This window comes from Orussus abietinus, unplaced genomic scaffold (genome assembly GCF_000612105.2).
Source record: "Orussus abietinus isolate OABI.00-Male unplaced genomic scaffold, Oabi_2.0 scaffold1, whole genome shotgun sequence".
Taxonomy (NCBI): Eukaryota; Metazoa; Arthropoda; class Insecta; order Hymenoptera; family Orussidae; genus Orussus; species Orussus abietinus.
In genome coordinates, this window is record NW_019396017.1 from 3,881,210 (window position 1) to 3,897,740 (window position 16,531).

The window sequence follows — 16,531 nt, forward strand, 5'->3', positions numbered from 1 at the left end:
TCATTCGCGAAAGTTTCCTCAGCCTCTCGGCCCCCGGAGTCGCAGCTGCAGCTGCATCTACGCCTTGGAAGTAACAAGGCTATTACTCTCGTTGAAATCGCCTCGCCTCTGTCGTCCGTCTTCGGAATGCGGCATTCTGGATGTCACATTTGACGCCTCTTGAATTTTTCCCAACCTTCCTCGCTTCTACAGACGAATGGAGATTAACAATAAAAAACAGTACGCGCACATCCGCGCAAACATATTCCCTGTTTGCGTGTTAGCAATTTAGTACACACTTTTTCGCAGGGAGAGTTCAATTGGAATTAATTGCTCAATCCTTAAAAATGGACCTAATCGCTCGTTCCTCAAGTTTTCGGCCGTTCGGAAGAAAATCACGCGACAGCGTTATTAAATATTTCTTGAATGACAACAAGGTACTAAAATGATATCATTTGCACAATAACTCTGATATTACTCGTGCCCGAGAACGTGTGCCGTCACCGGTCGCTCATTAAGGCACCCTTAGTAGAAAAATTCTATAAACATTCCAATACCTTCCCGTCGTCGATTATATTTTGGCGAATATCCTCCAAAAAAAAAAAAACATAGGAAGTAACAGTTAGACTGCCTTCGTTTAAATCCCTGATAACATTACATAGGTGTCAAAGTTTGCGATCGCGTTACTAGGAATAGGTATGTAAATAATTAAATTTCGTATAGTATATGAAATTTAGTCATATACGCGACTGTAAAGTAAGCCTACTATTCATTAGTACAATTTGAATTCGAGGCACTAAATAATAGCAGTGCATGAAACGAGCCTAACTGAAATAACACTGAATCTTAATCGACTGGAAATTGAATGGAACGATTCGTTAAGTTAGCAGACAGTTTCTGTAAATATGGAACGTATTTAGCAGCAGGAAGTAAATATTTTATTTAACGATTAAGCAGATATTGTTCGTGAGTGATTATCGGAATAAACGTTATCAAGGGATTTTCACGTCCAGGCTGTCAGAGGGGGCGGTGCAGAGAGAAATAAGATATGAAAAGTGGAATCGATGTAAATACAGGAAGAGAAAAAAGACAACGGAGATTCTAAACGAGGTGGTCTATTTATCGTTAGATTCTAGTCGTATCGGACAAGCAAGGTTTTTAGCCTTATCACGGACTCGCGTCGGATTTAAGGAAACGGTCTTAGATTAAGGGCAAAAATGATTCGAGAGAAAGAGAACGAATGAACGGATATTACATTGAATTTGGCTAATTAAAAGTTACTAAGGTATAAGACACTCGACGGCACGGAGTGACGTCTTAAATATTAGTCGGTCTTAGGTCTGTACACTTCCGGCATGAGGTCAAAACTAAAGTATGTCGCGAGAGTGCGGACCTCTGATTTTTACCGCGGGGGTTATCACCGTCGAATTATTTCTATCATTATCTAAGAGGACAGAGTGCCAGAAATACTCCTTCTTGATTGGGGGATAATCAATAGTGTTAAGGAACTTTCACTCCAGTGGGAGAAGGCGTGTGTCAAAAGTATGGTCAAGAATTGAATCAGCCAATAGTTAATTATTCTATGTTACATAGGTGCCGATATGACTGTGGCTATATGCAGAAACAGGTGCACAGTTGTATATACACGAATAAGGATGATTTCGTAGTCAGCTCTTGTCGTTAAAAATGCCATGTATGGCCATTATCCGTAATTTGTCGGTATGACAAATTATACTATACAAGAGCATGTGCACATATGTATATAGACGGACATATTGACCTTACGATCAGCTCTCATTTCCGAGGAACTCGACGAATTGGTACGGTCAAATTGCACAATTGAAAGCGAAGGTTGTAAGGTATGCCGCATTGTTGTTTTATTCCATGAGACTGTACGATATATATATCTCGGACTGTACAATCATATTCTATTTAAATGTGAGCTTTTATCCTTTGAAAAGCCACTGACTATTTGTACGGTCATTACGAGCACTCGAAGGCTGTGCGCGTAAATATTCTCAATGGAGTAGCGATCCACTGGTATGTCTATAAGTATACGACAATGTGCGCATCTGTATATAACTGCACGTGTTCAATTTTACGGCTAGTTTTTCTTCGCAAAATGCCAAAAAAATAAAAAAACGCGTACAGAAGTACGCACACCGTCGGTTTGACTTTCTCAGTACTGTTATGGGGTCACCGAAACGACTGACATTGATACTACTTAAATGTGCGCATCTATAAGTACCTGCACATATTACAAATCTGTATTCAGCTTTCGTCTTAAAAAAAAAAATTTTTTTTGGCCATACGTGGTTAAACGTCATCGAGTTATTAATATCAGCTTAAGTCCCTCGATATCATTCCGTTGAATTGACTGGGTTGACACTCTGCACACTCGTACCTGTTTGTATATACTCGTGCATCTCTAAATACTCCACGACCTGAGTACTTGACCAAAGCTCGAATTAAAGTAACGAAGGTCCGAGAAAATTGGCCAATTTTGGCCAAATGCAATGTTGGAAACAGGCCGCGTACATAATTTTCTAAAATTTTACCTTGATTTTACATTTAGACCGTAGGTTTGATCTCGAGCTTTAAAATGACGAAAATGTCGAATTTTTCACCATGTATGGTCAAAACTCACACGAAGGCTCCCCAGCGTGAAGTACGAGGTACCACGGTGTCTCGTACATAGAGACGAGAATTGTCTGTGAAATTTCTATGATACTTAACTTCGCAGTGATATGTCGCTTTTTGACCATATCTTTCGATGTTTTGGTGCACGCCTTAGCCCTTGAAAAATGGCTCATTTTTCGACGCACCAGATAACAGCGTGAGTCCTCAATCGTCGCTAAAGCCGCACATTTGCTCCAACCGCTCGCTCTATTTCGTAGAGCACCGTTCTTCGATCTGAGAATACCACTGATCTCGATAGCAAAAATAAAAGGTCGCATCGATGCATTATTTAACCCAAGAAATCGTGCATTTGCAGATAAGACTTTATTGCATCTTGACGCGTACCGTTTCAAGCTATCCTATGCATTTTGCAATTCCTGCTCCGTTGGCCTAAGATTTCTACGAATGTTCACTTCTCTTTTTTTTTTTTTTCTATTTTTGCTATCGACAAGCGGTGTTTTCGAAATATTTCGTCTTCTTCTTCCGCTTCTTCTCAACGAATATGCTACTTTGTCGTACTGAAATTTTCGTATATAAGCGTAAAACCACTGCGCAGACGCGCTATCGTTATTGCACGTTATTCCGAATGAATTTAGAGAATACGATTGAGATCCTTTGTCTCGTGCTCGCATCTGCCAATTTTTTTATAAATTAATTATTCTCTTCGCTCGTGCTGGTCGTTCGACGAGTCGTGTCGTAAAGGTCCAATATCCGCGAATTATGAGAGAAATCTGAGCAGAGTCTGAGATTCTAATATCCTTAATTATAAATGGTTTGGAGGATTGAAATCGTACAATTGGCACCGTTCTTCCTTGAACGCGAAACTCGACCTTCTGAACATGTCTACAGTCTTTGCATAGGTATTTATAGTGGCAAATGTACAGCCGTGTTTAAGCAGTCGACATTGGGTGTCCCCGAAAGGAATACGCTCAGAGACAATTCCAGGAGACCTCGGTTAATATCGATTGGACACGGAAAAGGGCTTAAGTCGGCCATAAATGGTCATTAAAATGCATTAGAACCACTATTGCGCGAACTAGGAATTGCGCGTCAGCAGGAACGGAGGACACGAGTAAACAAAGTTGAAATTACTAAAGTCGTTTAAAATGCCACTGTTAAGAAATTGATTCGAAAGCCTCGATCTTAAAACTTACACCCTGCCGGATAATTAAAACCGAATGATATTAACAGCGTGCTAAAATTACCGCCGACGCTCTTACCGGAAATTTCTCTCAGCCGATAGTTTCCGCCGCAATAGTACTAAAGTTTTATTCGTAAAAGTTCAAGTTCCCACAACCGTTGGATCTAATCGTGGAAGGAAAATTACTTTTAATTCGACCGAGGAGATGATTGTGTGCGGAAATTCATGAATTTTTTTTCCAGGTTTTTCCATTTTTTTTTCAGAGAAATGTCACCTGGGGAAAATTTACGTTCGGGCGAATACACGAATCGTAGATTTTGGGTAAAGGAGGAGTTTCGAGTTGAAACACAAGCCGCGCCTGTATGGTTCGCAAAATGGTCCAGTTTATGGCGCTATATACGTAGCACGTGCGAATCAGTACCCACTGCAATAACCTGCGAGTACGTCCGAACGTGCCTATACTTTGAAGCATCCGATAAGAAGTTAGAGTTTCCCTTATTTGCATATTCCGACAGAACAGCTGGAAGCGTTCTCAAAATAATAAAATATAATTGAAGCGAAACGGCATAGCCATAAAAACTTCTCTGCACAGGTACTCTACCCGATTCTCCTCGAATCTGGCTAAAATGAAATTGAAATAAACGCGAAATTTGTAGTGAATTAAAATCCATCCGCGCGAAAGACTCGCAAATAATATTCTCACGAATTTTGCGAAGGTAAATAAAAATCGGGACATTTTAACGTACACGTTGGATATTAAAATCGGAGTGACAGCTTGAACGATTCGAGGCTATGTGTGAACAGGCAGCTACACTTCCGGGAACTTCGGGCAGCTCTCTTACGAAGTTTCCGCTTTTCTTCTTATTTTATGCCCCCTGACAAGAAGTTCGAGCTTCCACAACTGCCGTCAAAGTAACATTGTAGTTTAGAACTTTTACACTTTCGACATTTTATGCCCCGCCGGGAAATACTTTCTGTTACAGATTCTGTTACACGGAGTACAGTCCCGAATACACTTTTCTTATTTTTTTTTTCTCTCGCGACAGTCCGAAACAATTAATATTTACTTCAATAATCCAATATCCAATATATCGAGTTATTGAACAGATTTAGTTGGTAGGTTCAACGAAATTGCGCTTTTAAACCAAAGTAGCGAAACTCTCGAGCCTTCGCCGATATGACCACCCGACATACGGTCATATGTCATTACATTTCACATTGAACTAAAGGGAGACCCTCGCATATTAAATTTCCTCGATAACTAGAATACCGGAAGATATTACCTTTTCGTGGAAATTTAAATATCTCGTGGGATATTGACGCGACTTTGTAATAAAGTTCGTGGATCCGAGCATCGGAAGAGAATGGGAATTTCGATTGGCTCCCGGGCAAGAAGTTTGATTCCCTTCGTGTTCCGGGAGACCGAAGGAAAACTTTCATCTTGGAAAAGCTCCGAGCGAGGCACGACTCGAGAGCTTTTAGCGTTAGCAAAGAGAAGACTCGCAAAACCTACAAAAATGGCCGGATAAAAATCTTAAAGTCAGAAGTTACTTCTCAAGGTTCGCAAAATAACGTTAACGCGATCCCCGACCCAGGGTGGCGACGTTGGATTAAAATCCTCCTCTTGCCTCGTCCGGGGTTGGGATATTAACCAAAGAAGTCAACTCAATCGGCACTGAGTTAAGCCCGGATTAACCTAACCTCCCCTCATCCATCCCGAGGAACCAGGGAGGACCTTATAATCTAACGGCACTTCATTTTATGAATAATGCATAGAGGAAGGAACAGCTGGAACCTGTAGTGGGCCATCCACTTCAGATCACCCAGGCAAGAGAAAAATGAATCTTAAGTGTGGGGCCCCCTTAAAAAGCTACGTTAACCCTTTCGTGCACCTGTAAAGAGCTGCCCCCTCCGTTAATGTTGCCCCCGACGAGGAGCTTTCAAGCTTGACGATATTAACCGAGCCACCCTCGGATCCCGAGGGTGCCCATGTGTGTACATAGGACATGTATATTGTATACGTGTACGTACGCACCCTGTAAATCATCGGCACCCTGTAAGTAGATATATTCCTCCCCTTTGTCCCCCTGTACAGACGCCATTAACCGTTTACCGTTTGTCTCACCCTCCAGCGCCCTCCCCGTCAAAGCCCCTTGCTGTTTAACTTCTCTTGACAACCGACTGCCAACTTACCCCTTTCGATCTACACTGCGAGATTATGCCACACTCCCTCCCACGTGCACTCGCAATGTTTTTCCTAAGTGTTATATTTGCGGTTGTTTTGCTGTGAGGTGTTCCCGTTAACACGTAGTAGATTTGCAGCGTAATAAGCGGTTATGCCGAATTTGCGTTTGGACAAAAAAAAATAGGGAGCTTTCCTGAGAAAATTCGATTTTTTTCTTACGGTCCTGATGACAATATCGATGCGTTTAAAAGAATGACGCGCGCTCGATACGGCTAATCCGACAGCGAATGAATATCTAAAAAAAAAAATAAGTCGGACAATTAAATTTTTAATTGTTTTTGTAATTGGGATGTAACTCGCGTTTCGTAACAGACCCCTAACGCAATTGGCTGAATTTACGACGATTTCGTATGAAATCAGGAAATGTCTGTCCGGTTAGACAAGGATTGATTGATTGTCGTCAATGGTGGTCGCTCCGCGATATAGCCGTCTCGACGCGTCGCTCGTAATTTCATATCCTCGAGCCTGGGGGACAGATTTGCTAGATTACGTTAGCTTAATATGGAAAATCTTATCAACATTGGCCCTAATGGAAGCGAGCAATCACCAGCGCGTACGGAAATCCAATATGTCGCCTGCCGCAACACTCTCTGGAGCAACATCGCTCCACTCGCCATCTTGAATTTTCGCGCGCATGCTCCTTAAATCGCGTCGGTGAAAATCCAACATGGTGGCACGAACATATCGCGAAATGACATAAATTTCTTTCTTTAACCCTCTTAACTCAATTCGGTCAGAATTCCCGGTACTTGAAAGAACAGTTTAATTGGACGAAGATGAGAAAATCTAATAAAGGGTAGAATGGATTTCAATAATGCGGCATAAACATACGTTTTACAACCGGGGTTAGCTTCCCCTTGGCTACATTTTCGGGATCGAAATTTTCTCGGCAACCGACCGGGGCGCAGTTCCTTTTAAATCTCCTAAAAGGTCTCCCGTATATTTAGAGATCGAAGGATATGATTCTGTTAATTACGGACGACGAAATAGGTTAGGAGGTCACGTGGCTTGGGTTGTTCGACCAAATGTCAGGATAAAGATAAGCCCCTGATTTCCCGGTGGTTCGAAGCGGGACGACGTCCAGCTTATTTTCGTTTTCTAAGGTCGGCCATCTTAACAAAATCTTTCTGGGAAGCATTTTCGATAAAGATGAGGCTAGGAATAGTTGCTTCTCGTTTGTCAAGCCTATGACGTGGGTAGTGTCGAATTTGAGAGCGATTGGCTCTAACTTGGACGCTAGCTTCTAGTCACGCCACGTCGCACGCTAATTCGGTATGATAATGTTAACGGTGTGGTAATGTTACACATGACGTGATAATATGTTGCACATGGCGCCACATATGCAACGCGAGGATTATATCGCACAGCATGTACACATGTTGCACATAAGCGGTCCAAAGTGACGTATAGGACGATCCATGTAAAAATATGTAAATCCAAGTCAAGAAAGTAGCTCGACATTATTATTATTATACGTTTACGAAGTAAGCGTTTTTATTATATTAATCAACGGACGCTCTAATTAATTTCTTTCTTCGCATACTAACATCTACATCCAAAATTCTGACTAATCGGAGCAAATTTTTTGCCGTTCATGAAATTTTTCCTCTCTTACGCTGCTTGGCATTGCGTTAAAAAAAAAAAGAAATCTAAGGATTAACGAAGTTTACATCTAGATGCAATGACACCCGCGCGGAAAAAAATTCTCCGAGAAGTTCTTCCACCGGCACGGATAGGGTAAAATATTTAAACAATTCACTCCGAAATATCGTGAAAGGGGATAGAAAATATTTTCTGATTTCACGAGAGTATGAAATAAAGAACGACGCTCTTCACACCGAGGTAGAGTTTTGGAACCCAGCCAATAGAGATGTACGCTCTAACGGAACGAAAGTCCTCCATTGGCTGCAGACATGAACTACTTTCGTGCTGAAATTGTGGAACGATGATAAGACATTGCACCTACTCTTATGGTCTCGCGTTTGAATCGGTCAAAGACAAGAATCACGAAAAGAGCGAACGTGGCGTGACGGCAGCGTTCGGGACGGACTAAAAGTCACCGTAGGTTCGGTTGAAAAGCTCAAACGGTTAGGTTAGGTGAGGAGGGCGTGCAACAATGTAGTGTGTGCTTGTGGTGTGGATTTCAGCAGGCGTACAGTCAGTACATCCCGGCGACGAGGCTCGAAGTGTCGGGTCCGGGTGGTCAGACGGGGGTGGCCATGGATGGCACCTACCTCGTCGAGGCCTCGTTTTGAGCCACCTATCGATCGCTACCGGCATAAACTGCGCCTCCCGCGGTCGAAACGATCTAACCGAACAAATTAACGATAATAAAAACACGACTAAAGAACTCGAAAATATGTATATATATATAAAAAAAAAAAACCAAACAAAAACCAACGAGAGCACGCCTGACGAGCATAAGTTAAGCGCGTAAGCACGCCGTGGGGCGAAGCGAAGACGACCTCAGGCTGGGAAAATGCGGCCTAACGAGAACGAGAGCGATACGAAAACGAACATGAAAACGGGAGAAAGTTCGAAAAGAGTGGTCGATAGAAAAAAAAATAAAAAATAAAAAAAATGTCGAAATAAACGAGCGAGAAAACGCGATCACGAGCTGCCTGGGGAGGTAGAGCGCCTGAGAGAAGGGGCGACGGCCCCGGACCCACGGCCTCGATCGATCGATCGATCGATCAATCAGTCAATCAATTCTTCTATTTCCCTATTTCCGTGCCATCCGCCATACTCGACGCCCTTCGACGACGATGGCGCCGTCTTCACCTGGGACTCGTCGCTGCGCCGGACTCCATCCTAACCTCGATGGGCCCTTCGACGCGCGTCTCCGCCGAATCCTAACCCACGACGGAACTTGGACTTGGATTTTGGACCTCGATCGCCGTCTCTCGCCTGCGAAACTCTCGAAACGATCCCTGGCCTCCCGGGAACTCGGAAATACGGCGCCGTTGGGCCCTGACATGGCGGCGGCGCTAAACGCGACCGCTCACCTGGAATTTTTAAACGAACCGCCCGCGCGAACGGAACGTGCCATCGAAATCGCCTCGATACCTTCTCCTCGAACGAAATGGCACGCGTTCGATGATCCTATAACGGGGAATCGGCGCGCAGAGCTTGTCCTACCAGCTGACCTCGCACGAGAATAAGGACAGAGTGGTGCTCGTATACGGCGACCGTATACAAGTAAGGAAAAAGGTAAAGGAGCCCGGATAATCGGTAACAGTGGGAACGACATGACCGACCGGGAAGGTGGTCCGCTTTAACTATGTGCCGACCTTATGGCGAATGAGCAAGCGCTGACCGCTCGCCTGGCTTTGTTCGGCTTTGCGCCGTTGCGCCGTTCTTTTTCATGGCTATCGTTTGTACACTTAGGTGCGAGTCGAGGCGTTTCTCGGTACTTCGACCTCCTGGGGGAGGATTCCGACCGGACGGGGTTCGCTCGCATGATAAAGGCCCCGAGCATGAATCCGTTATTATGGCGGCTGCATCCTTCGATTTCTCTGTTTCACTGTAAATGTTATTCATGGCACCTCTCTACAGTTTTCTTCCGATCGGGGAGTTCCGTACACCATGGGCTGTACCAGTGGAGGCGTATATCCTACTTGCTCGAAATAAATACCTTGCAGAGGTAACAATAAATATAAATTCCTTGGGAAAAAAAAAAAAAAGAAGACTGGCGACGCTCTCGGTACCGATGCACAGACTTTTCCAAAGATCCGATTAAATTAAGGGCACCAAGTACTTCTTTTAACCCTTGACAAAATTCGACCGGTCGAGCCAGCTGTGATGAAAAAAATATTTTCATCGATTTTTAACGGTGAATTTTTAAGTTTCAGTACATTGCGCCTCCAATGTTCCAAGCTCTATGGTGTTATGCAGACCTCTTCGCGAGTTTGCACCCAAAGTTGAAATTCTACAAAATCAATTTAAGAAACACTCGTAAACCGTTATACATGTTATACCTTCTAAAATGACCAGTCCCAATCTTGCTTATAATTTTAGAAATTGTATATATTTTCACGCGTAGTTTCAAAGTCCTGCAATTATAAAATAGGTGTTATCACCATCCATAGGCCCGTGCACGAGTGGGAACTGCGTGTTGCAGTCCGGATATAGTTGGGAACAAATGTATTGAGTATTAATTGTCTCTATCCACGAATCGGTTATGTATTTTTCTTGAATTTCTAATCGTCCATATTATATTGGAATGGAGAGATTTTCCTGCTACGGTGCAACCATTTTTAATCAGCCATTATGAGCATGGTTGTGGAAAATACATAATTGATATCGGTCCGAAGGACTTCCTTGCGCATATAATCTTTCTGTGTTTTAAACTCCCTATCGCAAATTCCCTCGATAAATATACCCATTGATAATACCGACTTAAACGGTTTAATGCGAATGTAAATATAAGGAATACACCCTTGGTTGCGGTAATTAATGTATGTCTCACATCCAGGTGTCAAACCATAAAGGTATCGGCGTCTTTCCCTCGAATTTCATTGAAAATGGAATTCTGATTGATACGAGGATAGACCATGCCCGAAATTGTAAATAATCGGTGTACCACTTTTGCATGCTCGTTTGCTTGTAATTATTTCGGTATACCGTCACTCCTGCGATGGTGCTCAATATCGTAATTAGTAAAAGGGGTTTATCGAGAGAAGATAAATTTTAAAGGTACAATTATTTCCACCCCCTGTAGGAATCCAGAAATCTACTTCTCAATATGACAGAGATGAGAATCGATATGACAGCTCGTGACAAATTGTGTAAATATTTTATGAAAAATTGCGAAAATGAAGTTACCAATAGGTATGTAGAATAGAATTTATTCCCACGTATGAAACATATCCTCCGTTTCTTACAGAGTTCAGTATCGGTCTCTGTATAAAGTACTCCTCCTACGGGTAAAAATATAGCAGGTTCAACAATATTTTTCGCCTTCATACACGAGGGTTTACGAAGCCTTTGTTTCGATAACGTTGAATCCATATGGAACATACGTGGCACTGTAAAATTCCCCGTATCGGAGATCGATTAATTATTCCTTATATTTTGCACTTCGTCGCGCACTTAATCTGTTATTTCAACATGAACATATTTCTATTTAAGGTACACTAGTCAAATGCAAAAAACCGAACCGTAAATCCCCATCTACATATATTCCAATTCATCCTCTCGGCGTGCCAACAAATTTCCAGAACTCGATTAACCATGTAACCGTAGTATACGGTCGACTTTTTAATTTGAAATACCGCGAGTACACCTCGAGAATATGTCGCGTAAAGAGGAAGAGGAATAGGAATAGAAGGAGATAAAATAACGGAGTGCATTTGCCTAGAGTGCCAGGTGTTACTCTACATCCAGTACCGTACCTTGGCACGAAGGTACTTTGACCCGATCTTTTAAAAAGTCACTAACCTCATGCCAACACACCGCTTGCTCGTTAGATCGCTCTCGCATTGGCACAAACTCTCGATACTAAGCTCGTATCCGCCATCTTTCTGCACAACCCTCTATATTTATAACTGCGTCGCTTTTGTTCGACTGCTTGCCGATATTTACTACTGTGTTACGTATATTTGTCTGCTGAAGTGTCTTTCTGTTGTGTGTTAACATGCCTCATCTTCGGTATATTTAGGCTTAGCTTAGGAGATGAAACTCCGGGAGCAGGTCTGACGCGACTCGAGGTCGACGTCTGCATAACTATTCGGTATACATATTTTTCAAGGGAAGCAGGACTGAATGTTAATAGTCATTTTTTGTTCGCGAGAAAACACTCTAAGCTTTATACCCTTTCTAGACATTTTTTACGAGATTCCCATCATCACGTTTGTTTCGATAGTGGATGGTAGTTTTCTTTAAGCTCGACCTTTCCACTTATAATTCACATGGAGAACGTACGGGAAATTCGATTCGCCGTAGAAAAATTAAAAAAAAAGAAAAATCGATTTTAGCCATTCTGCAAATACGCTGTCTAGTTTTGCACCATATTAATCCACTATATTGAACTTAGTTGTAGATTCTTACCGTTCCTGAAAGTCATTTTATCTCCATTTATAGTGATTTATCTCCAAGTTGCTGGAGAAACCAACACGTGGAAATCGTGAAATTACGCGCAGTTTGTAGAAATAGAATTTAGTTACCAACATTATTAATTGTACTCGAGATATCTCGCGTGCCAATACACATATACGTCACAATTTGTATTCCATTCGATAATTACGACCATCTAATAACGACGTTTTTACGCTAGTTCCTAAACTTAAAAATAGGAATACTAAATAAACTAGGGATGTTAGTTTTTTTTTTTTTCAGTCAGGATTTCAGTCCTGTGTTTCCCATGTGCCGGTCCAGGAGAAACGACGACTGTCCGATAGTACCCCCGATGCCTAGGACTTACAAAGAGGTTTCGATAAAACGCGAGTTCCAGTATTTTTAATTTTTTTTTTAAGAATCTTCTAACCTCACATAGACATTTGGCTGAAAAAAAAGAGCGGGACAAAAGCTATTACAAGTACGCCGAACGATTGTTACAGGAAACATTTTTCAGTATTCGACCTCACCGAGAAATGGAGGCCATTGTTTCCTTCCCGCCCGCTGCATATCATCCTTTCTATGGACCGTACGAGTTCGCGTTACCGGAAGATGAAAAACACCGTGTAAGAAATACCGTGACAAAAAAAAACACGACCAAAGAGGAGAGAGAATCGAAGGGCCGGCCCTTCGCGTTCGTAAAGGAGAAGTCCTACGCATCGGGGAATCGATTTCTGGGCAAGTTCCGGTCCGCGAATCGCGTTGGTCCCTCCCGCGCCATATTGGATTCTGTCTCGAGCTGTATCTCAGCCCCTCCGCTTGTTCGATGGCCGCGCGTTTTACTTTCGAGCGCCCTCCACCCCATGTTGGGAGAAGAGCCGAAGTAATCGAGAAACAGAGAGGAGAAAGAAAAGAAAAACTACTGCCGATTGTTCCAGGACCTAACGAAGCGCGGTTCCCACACCTGCGATATGCAGGCCCTACAGCCACTTCCGGTCCCCACCACCACCACCACAACCACCACCACGCCTGCCATGACTTCCGGTGGCCAGCCACCGCTTCCGGTTCCGGAGACCGCTTGAGCCGAATCTGTCCACCAATCCAACACTGACCACCCACCGTCTCCTCTTCTTCTACTCGTTCGAAAAGGCGCCAAGGCCGAAAGCCCTTACCAATGGTGAGCCACTACTTCAATCTTAACACCTAGCTATTAAAGCGTCGCCTCGTTTAGAGTTTGCTTATTTGCCAATGGCTAGTTTGCCGAACGGAACTACCCTCTCGCGCCACTCTTCGAACCAAGGACGAAGCTTTTCTCGACGGCGCATCGTCCATGCCCATACGAGTTCTGTTTCACCGACCGACGGTCCTCTTTCGACTTCTCTCCCCGCGGTGAAATATTGCCACAACTGTATCATCTTCCGAGATGGATTATTTATCGCCGAACTTTAGGAAAGAGTAGCGAAAACGCGTAAGGAACGCGTCATTGGGGGGCGCCATATCGAGGACGTACTCGGTTAAAAAAGAACTCGACGATAAATAACGTAATTGGCAGCCGGCAACTGTTCACCCTGAAACCTCACCTGAAGATCGATTTTTCGACTCGAGCTTGTTTACGACTAATTTGTATTATCGATTTTATTACGTCACGGTAACGGAGTAGAACGTAACGACAGAGCGCGCCGCCATTGCATAGGGGTAGTAGCATGAATATTTTTCTGACAATGTAGCACTCGCCTGAGTTTGAAAGATATCAAAGGAGAATTCTGCACTTATTCAAGCTTGGGTTTCTTTAATTATTTTCCCCCGTACCGAAGGGACTACGTGTAAATATTTAATTCCTACGAAATCGATCCGTCAGTTTTATATTTGCAAGAACACTACTTTTTCCATTAAACCTTTACTTCCTCTTTCGTATGGGCATGGATTTAACGCTTATCCAATTTTGCTAACCTGGAATATTTTTTTCAAGCCGCCGTAATTAGTCCATTTTACGGATTGCAGTCGGCGTTCGTTAAGGCAGTCCGCTTGGATTACTTGGGTTATCGTTGTTCGAAAACCATGGAAATTACCTCAACTTTCCATTGTATGCAATGGAGAGTAAACGGTGGAAATTAATGCGGAATCGGAATTTGCATCTACATTGGCAAATTTGCAATCGATAGTTCATTTCGGACTACTGGACGTTCCTCGGGGATAGATGATAATTAATACCATTAAGTTACAGAAGACGATTCGGTGACGTTGGGCGTTCAATTTCGAGCTGCATATTTTTTTTTTTTTTTTACGCACATTCATTTGCTCAACGCGCAACGTTCACGCTCTGGCGTGTTAGTTGGAACGATGTAGGATACGCTAGCTTAAGGATAATTAATATAATTAATAGTTTATCATTAGTTTACCGCTTTTGTACATAGGCGCCCGATTTAAGGGTGGACGTCGGTAGGTCCGTAGGATCAATAGTTGTCTAGCTGTGCTCGGCCGATATGGTAGAACTCTCTTCATGGTCATGCGAGCTCGGAGTAATCCAGCCGAGCTCGGACATGAAACCAGGCTAACCACCAGCGAATTAATGGCGTCGCATCGATTTCCGAGGAAATCGCCTAACCACGACCTCCAACGGTTCGCCGTAGCCCTTTGCCAACGAGCGCCATTCATTTTACTCTGCCGTACAATTGGTTAGCGTTATCGACCATGCAGGACATTTTACCAGATTTCGAATTAATTTACCCACCCGTGCGATTTTGCTCAAACGTTTAATTGACCAATTACCCATAATTCAAATAGTTTCGCAAGTAAAGGCCCCTCATGGATCATACATTACCCTATTTAACGCAGAACTAACCAAGTACTAATTCCAGCAGTCGACAGTACATTTCCTCTAGGCCTACGTGATTACCTCGCGAAACAACAATTACAATAATCATTAAAAAGAAAAAAAAAAACGAGTCGACGTTAAATCGAGGTCGAAATCCCGATCCAATCTCATTTTATTCCACATCTTTCTTGGAGAAGTTCGGGACGGTCCATTACCATTAGTGGCCTCTCTTTGCGGAAGACATCAAGAGATCTCGGCCAGTTCTTCGGGTCCATTTTCATCTGGTTTTTCCCTCTCCCGATCCTCCACGAATCAGAAGTCACGCTCTAAGCGAGAATGTCTCCGTCTCTCGGGTGATTCTTCTTCTTCTTCTAACACTTTGGAAGGTCTTCCGGCGTCCCACGCGGGAGGCGGACTTTTCCGAGGTCTCTCCCCACTTAGAGGGGGAAAGAACGAAAAATCGTTCCTCCACGATGGGGTTGGAAATGGAGGCGGATTCTCCGGTCGAACGTAATATGTGCCTCGGCTCGTTAAACTCGATCTTGGGAATGTCTTTGCGCGTCCGAGGAATGCTTTGCTCGTTTATTAGCGAGCTGCCTCGTCCATGCGTATTCCTCGGTTTTGCTGCGAGCCCTTCCCATGCAATCTTCTCAAAGGGCGCACTTGTCGGGAATGCCCGACTCCCTGGAGAGCAATGGAACGAACTTCTAGAGAAGCCGGGGTCCAGGATGTCCGCCCAACTTTTCGCGCACACCAGTTTCCGGGATGTGACATATTTTGGGAACTCGGATCTGGGTCCTTTGAGGCGCGTTTCTAAGGACGCTACCCCTTGGCTGGTGGTTCAACATTTCTGGGCCTTGACGTTTCCTCCCTTCGAATTTATCCTGCGGTCTATTGTACGAACACGCGTTTTCGGTAACGGAAGGAAGGAGGTACTCGTCTCGGGAGTTGACTCTCGCACCTGCCGATGCTTATCCGAACAATTGGAAGGGTATGGCAGGCAACTGCCCTTATCTGACCACCTTGAGTTACCAGGGATATTGCTCGAAACGCTGAATGCAGGTAAAGTCGTGACCGTGTTACCACCGACAGACAACAATGAGGTTCGAGATATCGATCAGACTTGGAAGCGAGGTTGATATCACCCCGACTTGCTTCGGAACCCCTGGCCCAATTGCGTGCAGTACACCACTTACTAGGTACTTTTGCTATTTATGTATTTCCATCGCGAATACTCCCGTCAGCATTATTCACGTACAATTCCCCGGCAAACTGAATTAATACAACACTCGCGTAGCGTGGAAGAAAAATTCAATCCAGGAGAGTCGAAATTAACGATTTCAACCAACACGGCAGAGTAAACCAATTACCATGAAAAATTCCATGTCCCCCATCCGCGTGTACGTTTCTATCGCGAGTTTTTCACATTTTTCGAACGAGTAAGTCGAGATTTTATCGTGATTATTAGTAAAAAAAAAAAAAAAAAAAAAAAAAAAAATTGAAAATTTAGTGACGACCCCCTGTAAGATGGCAATCGTTGGAGGTCTCTCGGAAGCGTCCTCGGAAATCGAATCCTTGCCGGTTCGAGGGACGCGTTTAATAAGGAAATCTACTTCCT

At 43.5% G+C, this 16,531-nt stretch overlaps 1 protein-coding gene across 3 annotated transcripts in view; it reads left to right on the top strand.

Annotated features, from left to right (window-relative positions):
• LOC105698134 (potassium voltage-gated channel protein Shal) overlaps positions 1 to 16,531 on the top strand; it is a 76,041-nt gene that overhangs the window by 55,701 nt on the left and 3,809 nt on the right. The window contains exons 5-6 of one of the 3 annotated variants that reach the window (XM_012422124.1): positions 9,171 to 9,254; positions 13,037 to 13,275. In XM_012422124.1, the coding sequence (XP_012277547.1) occupies positions 9,171 to 9,254; positions 13,037 to 13,180 (228 nt within the window). In that variant the 3' untranslated portion in view covers positions 13,181 to 13,275. Of the gene's footprint in view, positions 1 to 5,575; positions 7,193 to 9,170; positions 9,255 to 13,036; positions 13,276 to 16,531 lie in introns of those variants that run through there. The other 2 variants (XM_012422122.1, XM_012422123.2) reach the window with 2 other exon arrangements.